This window comes from Oncorhynchus kisutch, linkage group LG16, assembly GCF_002021735.2.
Source record: "Oncorhynchus kisutch isolate 150728-3 linkage group LG16, Okis_V2, whole genome shotgun sequence".
Classification (NCBI taxonomy): Eukaryota; Metazoa; Chordata; class Actinopteri; order Salmoniformes; family Salmonidae; genus Oncorhynchus; species Oncorhynchus kisutch.
The window spans coordinates 14,109,997-14,123,236 of NC_034189.2; the positions used below are offsets into that span (position 1 = coordinate 14,109,997).

The 13,240-nt window shown below is 43.9% G+C and overlaps 1 protein-coding gene across 6 annotated transcripts in view; it reads left to right on the forward strand.

Moving 5' to 3' along the window:
- The window catches only part of LOC109906189 (dynactin subunit 1-like), a 42,547-nt gene that overhangs the window by 12,686 nt on the left and 16,621 nt on the right, over positions 1–13,240 (forward strand). For all 6 annotated transcript variants that reach the window (XM_031791839.1, XM_031791842.1, XM_031791841.1 and 3 more), the window contains 12 exons: positions 494–572; positions 942–1,101; positions 3,156–3,260; positions 3,615–3,806; positions 4,709–4,828; positions 5,081–5,233; positions 5,341–5,507; positions 5,757–5,925; positions 6,124–6,192; positions 6,507–6,628; positions 11,573–11,663; positions 12,067–12,228. In XM_031791839.1, the coding sequence (XP_031647699.1) occupies positions 494–572; positions 942–1,101; positions 3,156–3,260; positions 3,615–3,806; positions 4,709–4,828; positions 5,081–5,233; positions 5,341–5,507; positions 5,757–5,925; positions 6,124–6,192; positions 6,507–6,628; positions 11,573–11,663; positions 12,067–12,228 (1,589 nt within the window). The remainder of the gene's footprint in view (positions 1–493; positions 573–941; positions 1,102–3,155; positions 3,261–3,614; positions 3,807–4,708; positions 4,829–5,080; positions 5,234–5,340; positions 5,508–5,756; positions 5,926–6,123; positions 6,193–6,506; positions 6,629–11,572; positions 11,664–12,066; positions 12,229–13,240) is intronic.

Consider the following 13,240-nt stretch of genomic DNA (forward strand, 5'->3'; position numbering starts at 1 on the left):
TCAGGATTATCTGTGATGGTAGCATCCAGATTAATGTAGCAGTGTTCAGAAACATTCTTATGATAAAACTGACTCCAATGACACAATATTGACCATTTATTTCTATTGAACTCAAAATAAATTGAAATGCAACCATAACGACATGTAAATGCATCCAACAAGTTTGTAGAGTCACAAGCTTGATGTAATCATACTCAACGTTTGACTACATAATTTATAATCTTTAGGGATGTCAATCATTTTGGCCCCTACCTTTTTTAATTGAGAAAAATATATATTGTTAAACAAAATCATTTTGCATACACTATAGGTCAGTATTTAAATGATGTATTTTATACAGTCATAATTGTTCATTTTTATCAAGGGTGTCAATCATTTAGGATCCCACTGTCTTTGTATTTAAGAAAAAATAGCTATCATATATTTGACAAGGACTTCAGTATTGCTTGGTAAAGTTGAAACGAAACCTAACCTAACTCTTTTGCTTCTCCAGGTTCTGACGGAGCTGCCTCTAGTTACCACGTAAAGCAGCTGGAGGAGCAGAACTGCAGGCTAAAAGATGCTCTGGTCAGGTGTGTGTACTTAAAAATAAAATAAAAATAAAAAAGTGTTACGGGTTTTATTTCTTGAGAGATTTCAGTTTTGACCAAACTGTCTCATCCGTTACCTGATGTTTCATTGAGATCTAGTGCCCCTTCTGGGTACACTGGGGTGTCTCTTCCCTTCAGGATTTGCTCAAAATGATTTGTCTGTCACTTTTTGGGCGAGTTTCCTGGACACAAATTAAGCCTAGTGCTGGACTAAATAGCCTGCTCAGTGGAGAATCTCCATTAGAAGTGGTTTCTAGTGCAGGACTGCACTTAATCTGGGTCTGGGAAACCAGCCTTAAACATTTCCCTTTAGTTTGATCTCTAACAGAACTATTTGTTCCCCTCCCTCAGGATGCGTGACCTGTCGTCGTCTGAGAAGCAGGAGCACGTGAAGCTGCAGAAGCAGATGGAGAAGAAGAATGGAGAGCTGGAGACTCTGAGGACCCAGAAGGAGAAACTACAGGAGGAGATGAAGCAGGCTGAGGCCACCATCGATGAGTTGAAGGAGCAGGTCAGTCAGCCAGGCCATCATTGATGAGTTGAAGGTGGTCAGTCAGCCAGGCCATCATCGATGAGTTGAAGGAGCAGGTCAGTCAGTCAACCAGTCTGTCAGCCAGTCAGTCAGCTGGGGGGGAGCTAGATTACCGTCAACAAGCTCAAAGAATAGGTAAGTCAACAAGAAGGTTAGACAGCCAGTCAGGCCACCATCAATGAGCTCAAATAGCAGGTCAGTCAGGCTGTCCGTGAGCCAGTCAGTTAACCAGATAGCCAGCCAGATAGCCAGCCAGGACATTATCAATGAGCTCAAATAGCAGGTCAGTCAGGCTGTCTGTGAGCCAGTCAGTTAACCAGATAGCCAGCCAGGACATTATCAACAAGCTAAAATAACAGGTCAGTCAGGCTGTCCGTGAGCCAGTCAGTTAACCAGATAGCCAGCCAGGACATTATCAACGAGCTAAAATAACAGGTCAGTCAAGCTGTCTGTGAGCCAGTCAGTTAACCAGATAGCCAGCCAGGACATTATCAACGAGCTAAAATAGCAGGTCGGTCGGGTCAGTGAGTCAGCCAGTTAACTAGGTTACCATCAACAAGCTCAAAGAACATGCCAGCCAGCCACTCCGACAGGCCACCATCATTGAGCTCAAAGTACAGGTCAGTCTACAAGTCAGTTAGCCAGGTTAGCCAGTCGGCCCACCATGGATGAGCTCAGTGAACAGGTTAGCCAGTCAGTCAGCCCACCATGGATGAGCTCAGTGAACAGGTTAGCCAGTCAGTCAGCCCACCATGGATGAGCTCAGTGAACAGGTTAGCCAGTCAGTCAGCCCACCATGGATGAGCTCAGTGAACAGGTTAGCCAGTCAGTCAGTCCACCATGGATGAGCTCAGTGAACAGGTTAGCCAGTCAGTCAGCCCACCATGGATGAGCTCAGTGAACAGGTTAGCCAGTCAGTCAGCCCACCATGGATGAGCTCAGTGAACAGGTTAGCCAGTCAGTCAGCCCACCATGGATGAGCTCAGTGAACAGGTTAGCCAGTCAGTCAGTCCACCATGGATGAGCTCAGTGAACAGGTTAGCCAGTCAGTCAGCCCACCATGGATGAGCTCAGTGAACAGGTTAGCCAGTCAGTCAGCCCACCATGGATGAGCTCAGTGAACAGGTTAGCCAGTCAGTCAGTCCACCATGGATGAGCTCAGTGAACAGGTTAGCCAGTCAGTCAGTCCACCATGGATGAGCTCAGTGAACAGGTTAGCCAGTCAGTCAGTCCACCATGGATGAGCTCAGTGAACAGGTTAGCCAGTCAGTCAGTCCACCATGGATGAGCTCAGTGAACAGGTTAGCCAGTTGCTCATATAGAGCAGGGGTCTTCAACTTTTTTTGGCCCAGGAACCCCCTCCCTGGCAAACTGGCGACACAGGGACCATCATACTTTAGCAAAAAAAATACATTTCATGTCTCATTAGGTGAATGATAATGGCAAGGAGAAGTAATCAACATTTTTAAATTAATAGTTTTGGTAGATTGTAGATTTTCATTATTTTGACCTGCTCACATTATTATTTACATTTGAGTCATTTAGTGGACGCTCATATCCAGAGGGACTTGCTATTAGCAAGAAAGGTAGCCTCAAACACATTTTTGCTTAGAGCAACTGTTTAGCTGACCAAGAAGGAGAGTGATGGAGTGTTGCATTAGATGACTATCCTCCACAATCACCTGACCTCAACCCAAATGAGATGGTTTGGACCGCAGAGGCCAGGAAAGGCAGCCAACAAGTGCTTAGCATATGTGGGAACTCCTTCAAGACTGTTGCAAAAGCATTCCTCATGAAGCTGGTTGAGAGAATGCCAAGAGTGTTCAAAGCTGTCATCAAAGCAAAGGGTGGCTACTTTGAAGAATCTAAAATATATTTTGATTTAACTTTTTCTTTTCTTTTTTCTACATGATTCCATATGTGTTATTTCATAGTTTTGATGTCTTCACTATTATTCTACAATGTGGAAAATCAAGAAAAACCCTTGAATGAGTAGGTGTGTCCAAAATGTTGACTGGTACTGTGTGTCCTAGGTGGATGCTGCTCTCGGGGCAGAGGAGATGGTAGAGACTCTAACTGAGAGGAATCTGGACCTAGAGGAGAAAGTCAGAGAGCTGAGAGAGACAGTCACTGACCTGGTGAGTTCAATCAACAATACCCCTGTCAACACTGTTACCTTAATGTCAACCCTGTTACCTTAATGTCAACTTTGATATCCTTGTCAACTCCGTTACTTTGTATGCTTTGAGTAGTCAGTGATTTGTTGAGTCAACTCTGTTAGTATGTTTTGAATAACCAACTCTGTAACAACTGTTTGCCTTTCATGTGGGTCTACGACATTGGTAAGGAGACTGTTTTAGAGACGGAGAGACACTGTTTGTGTTTGAACCCTGTCTCTGCATGACTTTATACCTAAACCCCTGTCCACTCATCACTACACAACTATAGCTGCTCTGACCCTTAACCCGTCAACCCTGACCTCGCCCCTCCAGGAAGCGATCAACGAGATGAATGACGAGCTTCAGGAGAACAGCCGAGAGACAGAGATGGAGCTGAGGGAGCAGTTGGACCTGAACGGGGCCAGGGTGAGAGAGGCCCAGAAGAGAGTGGAGGCTGCTCAGGAGACTGTAGCAGACTACCAGCAGACCATCAACAAGTACCGCCAGCTCACTGCCAGCCTGCAGGTATGTACCACCAGCTCACTGCCAGCCTGCAGGTATGTACCACCAGCTCACTGCCGGCCTGCAGGTATGTACCACCAGCTCACTGCCAGCCAGCAGGTATGTACCACCAGCTCACTGCCAGCCTGCAGGTATGTACCACCAGCCTGCAGGTATGTACCACCAGCCTGCAGGTATGTACCACCAGTCTGCAGGTATGTACCACCAGCTCACTGCCATGCTGCAGGTATGTACCTCCAGCTCACTGCCAGCCTGCAGGTATGTACCGCCAGCTCACTGCCAGTCTGCAGGTATGTACTGCCAGCCTGCAGGTATGTACCACCAGCTCACTGCCAGCCTGCATGTATGTACCACCAGCTCACTGCCATGCTGCATGTATGTACCACCAGCCTGCAGGTATGTACCACCAGCTCACTGCCATGCTGCATGTATGTACCACCAGCCTGCATGTATGTACCACCAGCTCACTGCCAGTCTGCATGTATGTACCATCAGCTCACTGCCAGTCTGCATGTATGTACCACCAGCCTGCAGGTATGTACCACCAGCTCACTGCCGGTCTGCATGTATGTACCACCAGCTCACTGCCAGCCTGCAGGTATGTACCTCCAGCTCACTGCCAGTCTGCAGGTATGTACCACCCGCTCACTGCCAGCCTGCAGGTATGGTTGGAAATCACAACTTCAGAGGAGTGTCAAAGAACATGCAATCAAAAGAATGACACTGAAAAACACTAACAAGCATGTTTAGTAGTTAAAACAATGGAAAGGTGAACTTGTTTGTCACACTTTGGGGTTTTAATAACTTCCTGAACACTTTACTTTTAAGGAAAATGGCAAAGGTGTTAGGTGACAGTGGTTTCTTTTGGTTGTTTGTATCTAAAGTGTGTGTGTGTGTGTGTGTAGGATGCCAACAAGGAACTGACCAGTGCTCAGAATGCCAATGCAGAGCAGGTCCAGCCTCCTCCACCAGCTGAGCTGTTTGACTTCAAGATCAAGTTCGCTGAGACCAAGGCCTACGCCAAGGTAAGGAACACAGAGCAGCAGGTTCTGGTGAAGACCCAGCTTGGGGTCCAACTGTCCCATTCAACACTTTGGGAGCATCATACCAGTCTGCCGATGTGCTTTTTGTTCCCAGAGAAACATGCATTGCATTTTAGTGTTAAATGTACAGGTGTGTGTGCTGTTATTGCAGATAAATAATATATATGTGTGTGTGTGTGTGTGTGTGTGTGTGTGTGTGTGTGTGTGTGTGTGTGTGTGTGTGTGTGTCTCCAGGCCATAGAGATGGAGCTGAGGAAGATGGAGGTTGGCCAGGCCAACAGACAGGTGTCTCTCCTCACATCCTTCATGCCCGATTCCTTCCTGCGTCACGGAGGAGACCACGACTGTATCCTGGTGCTGCTGCTCATACCAAGACTCATCTGCAAGGTACATTGAGAGAGTGGAACAGTAACAGGTACAACATTTGACTAGGAGTGTGTCTGCTTGTTTGTCTGTTTTCAAGATGCCAAATGTATGTTCCCCCCTCCCTCTAGGCTGAGTTGATCAGTAAGCAGGCCCAGGAGAAGTTTGATCTGAACGGTAACCCCGTGGAGAGGACTGGGGTGAAGATGAGAGGACCACCTGGAGAGCAGCTCAGCTTCGCCTCAGGACTGGTCTACTCTCTCACCCTGCTGCAGGCCACGCTGCACAAATACCAACAGTAAGGCCAAGTGTGTCTGTCTCTCTCTGCCACTACTAAATAGTAAGGAAAACTCCTTCATGGTTATCTTTTAGATTCTGAATAACTTTCTGTCTTAATTAGGAAGAGTAAGTGTACTGTGAATCTGACATACCCTATGTTACTCTCAAAAGATACTACCAGCTCATTGGACAGTCTGCTTTCTCTCGTCTGTGGCTGTTGTCAGGGTAGTGTCATTTACTTCATCCATCAAATAATCTCTCCCCCTAGAGCTCTGAACTGCTGCAGTGTGCAGGTGTATACGCAGATGGGGACTCTCTACTCAGAGATGAGTGTCCATGAGCGTTCCCTCGACTTCTTCATTGACCTGCTGCACAAAGACCAGCTGGATGAGACTGTACACGTGGAGCCTCTCACCAAGGCCATCAAGTACTACCAGGTTAGTACCACGCACGGATTCACACACACTCTCTTCATATGCATATGCACACCTGACGGAGAGACGGAAACACTCGACCACACTCTGTCAACTCAACACTGATGAAACACATTATCAAGCCTCATCAATTTTAAGAATAAATAAAACTCCAGATTGTGTGAGGCTTTGATTGATGTACCAATCTGTTTTATGTTACAGCAACTGTACAGCATCCACCTAGCTGAGCAGACTGAAGACTGCACTGTGCAGCTGGCTGATCACATCAAGGTAAAACTGTCGTGTACTGAAGAAAGTAAACCTCTCTAGGCCATGTTAAGGTCTTTCCTCCCTTCCTTGGGGTAATCAACATTTCTAACAGGCCCCTAGTCTTTTCTAGGTTCAGTAACAAACATTGTCTAACTAAACTCAATTTGACCTTTTGATGTCTGACCTCTAGGTCATTCAGAGTGTGTTGGATTGTATGGGGGCTGAGGGCCTTCCTACACAACTGACTGCCTCTCTGTGTGTGTCGCCCTCTGTGTGTGTCGCCCTCGCCCTCTGTGTGTGTTTGTCGCCCTCTGTGTGTGTTTGTCTGTGTGTAGTTCATCCAGAGTGCGTTGGACTGTATCGGTGCTGAGGTGGTGCGTCTCAGGGCTTTCCTGCAGCCGGGACAGGAGGGGCTGGCTCTGAACATCCTTCTGAAGGACCTGGACACCACGTGCAGGTCTGATATAACTATATTTAATAATATTATTTCCATGTACCAGTCACAAGTTTAGAAAATTGTGAAAAGAAAGAAAAACCCTTGAGTAGGTGTGTCTAAACCTTTGACTGGTACTGTATATATATTTTTGCAGACCCCTGGTTGAATACTCCAACCTAGGAAGTTTACCATGCTTGTGTTACTGCTTATGTTTAGGAGGCAGCCGCTCCACAGGTGACATGGCTCTATGTGTATTTTTCTATTCTATAAATCAGACTTTTAAGACCTTTGCGACGTATGTGTTTGTAAAAAGTAACATACAATGTGTCGTGTCTTTGGCTATGCCGGATTAAGTGATATGACATGCTATTCTATAAAATAATTTCTCCGTAATTAATATTACCTGATTGAGCTAATCATGTAAATGTAATTAACTAGAGTCGGGCACCACAAATTAATATTTATAGAGCTGTTATCTTCCGAATAAACTCTTAAAGACCAAGTAATATTTTACATCAATAGCCAATAGCAGTCAATATTAATCGTCACCTTAATGCAGTCTCATCTGAAAGTTGTAAATTCTTAGTTATCTGCACGAACCCTGGCTAACAAGTTGAATCAGCAATACAAAATTGGGTTTAATTATGTATTTACTAAATACCTAACTAATCACACATAATTAAATCATAACTTGATTACAAATTACGTCATAAAGGAAAACGTCCCTAGCGGACGGAACAGATATGACAGCTTGTTACACAAAAGAAAAGGGGCTGGGTTTGAGTGAAAGAGCGGGAAGACTGAGTAACAAAGGCCGAAGCTGTGCTATCGTAAATAGCACAGTAAATTACCGCCCATTTGGAAAAGGAAAATGCAATAAATATTTACTCTGAGCTGCGCTTCGGTAGGTTGGTGGTAGATGGAAGGCCGTGTTGCCAAACCGAGTCCTTTGAATAATGTCTGGTTGTCAATTAGATACGTTGTAGTAGCGTCGTTGTGTGATAGACGGGATACTCTTTCTGTTCCTTCCTAACCCTTGTTTGCAGCTGCTGTTGCTAACTCAACTGCTAGGAGGTATCACTTCTGTAGTGATTAAGAGTTCAAAGTTCATACCATTCGCAACCAAAGCTCACGCTGATCATTGCTTTGTTCTGTAGTTATTATCTGAACCATTCTGACATCGGACCGTCGTCCTACATTCTCGGAACAGAAAGTTATATTGTTGTCATGGGCTTATATAGGAAGGGAGAGGATGACGTGTTTGAAAAGTTTTATAGCCCATGTCCCTTCACAGGGGCGAGCCACTAATTGAGCAGAGCCCTATCTTATGTAAACCCAAATCTCACATTTCATCCCATCACGAATAATTTCATATTCAAACATTTAAATTGAACAACAATTCCATGTGAATCTGATAACTCTGATGTGTAGACTTTCCACTGTAGAGTTTACGTCATCTGATCATTGATGAGAATGTCTCCGATGACAACCACCGCATTTGTTCCATTGGTCGGATTACCAGAATATAGTTTAATTTCCCCCCACCTTCTGATGTTCCCAGAATCTCTGTTAATCAAGGGTTTTGCAAATGTAACATCAGTAGGGTAGAGAGAGGAGAGGTATTTATGACTGTCATAAACCTCCCCCCCCCCCCCCCCCCCCAACATGTTAATTGTTTTGTATTTGAAAATCATTACTGTATGTCGAATAAATTACAGTGTGTGTGTTTAACAATCAAGGCTATGTAAATATTTTCAAAGGAAATGCAAGGAAATAAATGATAAAAATATATACAGTACCAGTCACCAGTTTAGACACACTCATTCCAGGGTTTTCATTTATTTGTACTATTTTCTACATTGTAGAATAATAGTGAAGACAAACTATGAAAGAACACATATGGAATCATGTAGTAACCAAAAAAGTAGTTAAAATATATTTTGATTTGTAGATTTGAGATTCTTCAACGTAGACACTCTATGCATTGATGCCAGCTTTGCACACTCTTGCCATTCTCTCAACCAGCTTCCCACATATGCTGAGCACTTGTTGGCTGCTTTTCCTTCACTCTGCGGTCCAACTCATCCTAAACCATCTCAATTTGGTTGAGGTCGGGTGATTGTAAAGGCCAGGTCATCTGATGCAGCACTCCATCACTCTCTTTCTTGGTCAAATTTCCCTTACACAGACTGGAGGTGTGTTGGGTCATTGTCCTGTTGAAAAACAAAGGATGGCCCCACTAAGCAAAAACCAGATGGGGGGGCATATACAGTTGAAGTCAGAAGTTTACATACACCTTAGCCAAATACATTTAAACTCAGTTTTTCACATTTCCTGACATTTAATCTGAGTAAAAAATCCCTGTTTTAGGTCACCACTTTATTTTAAGAAATTGAAATGTCAGAATAATAGTAGACATAATTATTTATTTAAGCTTTTATTTCTTTCATCACATTCCCAGTGGGTCAGAAGTCTACATACACTCAATTAGTATTTGTTAGCAATGCCTTTAAATTGTTTAACTTGGGTCAAACATTTCGGGTAGCCTTCTCCATCTTCCCACAATAAGTTGGGTGAATGTTAGCCCATTCCTCCTGACAGAGCTGATGTAACTGAGTCAGGTTTTGCAGGCCTCCTTGCTTGCACACACTTTTTCAGTTCTGCCCACACATTTTCTATAGGATTGAGGTCAGGGCTTTGTGATGGCCCCTCCAATACCTTGACTTTGTTGTCCTTAAGCCATTTTGCCACAACTTTGGAAGTAGGCTTGGGGTCATTGTTCATTTGGAAGACCCATTTGTGACCAAGCTTTAACTTCCTGACTGATGTTATTTCAATATATCCACATAATTTTCCTGCCACATGATGCCATCTATTTTGTGAAGTGCACCAGTTCTTCCTGCAGCAAAGCACCCCCACAACATGATGCTGCCACCCCCATGCTTCATGGTTGGGATGGTGTTTTTCAGCTTGCAAGCCTCCCCCTTTTTCCTCCAAACATAACAATGGTCATTATGGCCAAACTGTTCTGTTTCTGTTTCATCAGACCAGAGGACATTTCTCCAGAAAGTACAATCTTTGTCCCCATGTGCAGTTGCAAACCGTAGTCTGGCTTTTTTTATGGTGGTTTTGGAGCAGTGGCTTCTTCCTTGCTGAGTGGCCTTTCAGGTTATGTCGATATAGGACTCGTTTTACTGTGGATATAGATACTTTTGTACCCGTTTCCTCCAGCATCTTCACAAGGTCCTTTGCTGCTGTTCTGGGATTGATCTGCACTTTTCGCACCAAAGTACATTCATCTCTAGGAGACAGAACGCGTCTCCTTACTGAGCGGTATGATGGCTGTGTGGTCCCATTTTGTTTATACAGATGAACGTGGTACCTTCAGGCATTTGGAAATTGCTCCCAAGGATGACCCAAACTTGTGGAGGTCTACAATTTCTTTTCTGAGGTCTTGGCTGATTTCTTTTGATTTTCCAATGATGTCAAGCAAAGAGGCACTGAGTTTGAAGGTAGGCCTTGAAATGCATCCACAGGTACACCTCCAATTGACTCAAATGATGTCAATTAGCCTATCAGAAGCTTCCAAAGCCATGACATAGTTTTCTGGAATTTTCCAAGCTGTTTAAAGGCACAGTCAACTTAGTGTATGTACATTTCAGACCCACTGGTATTGTGATGTAGTGAATTATAAGTGAAATAATCTGTCTGTAAACAATTGTTGGAAAAATTACTTGTCATGCACAAAGTAGATGTTTCTAACAGACTTGCTGAAACTATAGTTTGTTAATTAGAAATTTGTGGAGTGGTTGAAAAATGAGCTTTAATGACTCCAACCTAAGTGTATGTAAACCTCTGACTTCAACTGTAACTGCAGAATGCTGTGATAGCCATGCTGGTTAAGTGTGCCTTGAATTCTAAATAAATCACAGACCGTATCACCAGGAAAGCACCATCACACCACCTCCTCCATGCTTCACGGTGGGAATCACGCATGCAGAGATCATCCATTCACCTACTCTGCGTCTGACGAAGACATGGCGGTTGGAACCAAAAATCTCAAATTGGACTCATCGAACTAAGGACAGATTTCCCACCAGTCTAATGTCCATTGCTCGTGTTTCTTGACCCAAGCAAGTTTCTTCTTATTGTTGGTGTCCTTTTAGTAGTGTTTTCTTTGCAGCAATTTGACCATGAAGGCCTGATTCACACAGTCTTCTCTGAACAGTTGATGTTGAGATGTGTCTGTTACTTGAACTCTGTGAAGCATTTATTTGGGCTGCAATCAGAGGTGCAGTTAATTCTAATGAACTTGTTCTCTGCAGCACAGGTAAGTCTGGGTCTTCCTTTCCTGTGGCGGTCCTCATGAGAGCCAGTTTCATCATAGTGTTTGATGGTTTTTGCGACTGCACTTGAAGAAATGTTCAAAGTTCTTAAATGTCTGGATTGACTGACCTTCATGTCTTAAAGTAATGATGGACTGTCATTCCTCTTTGCTTATCTGAGCTGTTCTTGCCATAATATGGACTTGGTCTTTTACCAAATAGGGCTATCTTCTGTATACCATCCCTACACAACTGATTGGCTGAAACGGATTAAGGAATTAAGGAAATAAATTCCTTCTTAACACCTGTTAATTTAAATGTATTCCAGGTGACTACCTCATGAAGCTGGTTGAGAGAATGGCAAGAGTGCAAAGCTGTCATCAGGGTAAAGGGTGACTACTTTGAAGAATCTCGAATATAAAATATATTTCATTTTTGTAACACTTTTTTTTTTTTTTGGTTGCTAAATTATTCCACGTGTTTCATCATTTCGATGTCGTCACTATCATTCTACAATGTAAAAAATAGTACAAATAAAGAAAAACCCTTGAATGAGGAGGTGTGTCCTAACTGTTGACTGGTACTGTGTGTGTGTGTGTGTGTGTGTATATTATCTATCTCTGTTATTTACCCCCTGCAGTGACATCAAACAGTTCTGTAAGAAGATCAGACGCAGGATGCCAGGGACCGATGTACCAGGGGTGCCAGCCTCTCTGTCTTTTGGAGCTCCGGTATGTGACTAGCGCTATGCTTAGGCCTTACGTTTAGGTTGGAGAGTCTTGGTCTGGTTAAGTGTTTCACAGTATCTTTGGAGCCCCAGTATGAACAATATTTTGTAGGTCTTGTGCGTAACCCAAACCCAGTGGGTCCATACATGCGAACATTAGCCAATTTCAAGTCATTGACGTAGTTGCATGTGATAGAACGCTACATGTTAGCTGTGACCATCAAGTAACCTGGCACACTTAGCCCTATGCTAACAACACCAGCTGGCCTTGACTATTGGCTGGTGTTTGGAGCACAGAGCCTAGTGTTTACACTTATCTCATCAACTGCATTAATGCAACTGTCAACTTTGTGGAGGTGGAAATACTCTGAGAATGTGTCACTGACAGCTCTGTGGACCAATGGCAGGTGTCGGAGACGCTGACGGACTGCAGGCGTCAGCTGACGCGGGTGGTTGCCGTGCTACAGGAGGTGGCTGCGGCGGGGGCACAGATGGTCGCTCCTCTCGGGGAGCAGGAGGGGCTCAACGCTCTAAAACTGGATGATGTGGCCTTCAAGGCAGTTGAACAGGTACTATATACGGCACACACTTGTTAGCTCCCGGAGCTAATTCTTCTTGATCAATGTGGACGACCTGTCTGTCACACAATACAGTAACCATAGGCTACATGTACACTACATGACCAAAAGTATGTGGACACCTGCTCGTCTAACATCTCATTCCAAAATCATGGGCATTAATATGGAGTTGGTCCCACCCTTTGCTGCTGTAAAAGCCTCCACTCTTCTGGGAAGGCTTTCCACTAGATATTGGAACATTGTTGCGGGGACTTGCTTCCATTCAGCCACAAGACCATTAGTGAGGTTGGGCACTGATGTTGGGCGATTAGGCCTAGCTCTCATTCGGCGTTCCAATTCATCCCAAAGGTGTTTAGTGGGATCTCGACAAACTATCTGTATGGACCTTACTTTGTGCACGAGGACATTGTCATTCCTCAAACTGTTGCCACAAAGTTAGGAGCACAGAATTGTCTAGAATGTCATTGTATGCTGTAGCGTTAAGATTTCTCTTCACTGGAACAAAGGGGCCTGGCCCAAACCATAAAATACAGCCCCAGACCATTATTCCTCCTCCACCAAACTTTACAATTTCCACTAGGGTTGAATATTTTCTCTGTATTTTACTAATGTTCCATCCTGAGAATAAATCACTTTTCTCCCGGGTAATCTGGTATTTCCCAGTAAAATCGGGAGTGTCAAACCTGACACTACCTTGGCCTGATGAGCCATATATAAAAATAGATGTTATGATCCCCTACATTAACGACATTTAATGAGCCCAAAAAATCCCAAATGTTTGTGCAGTTATCCATTTCATACTGTAAATCAAATCAAATTGTATTAGTCACATGCGCCGAATACAACAGGTGTAGACCTTACAGTGAAATGCTTACTTACAGGCTCTAACCAATAGTGCAAAAAAGGTATTAGGTGAACAATAGGTAAGTAAAAAAAATAAAAACACCAGGAAAAAGACAGTGGAAAATAACAATAGCAAGACTGCACACAGTAACGAGGCTAT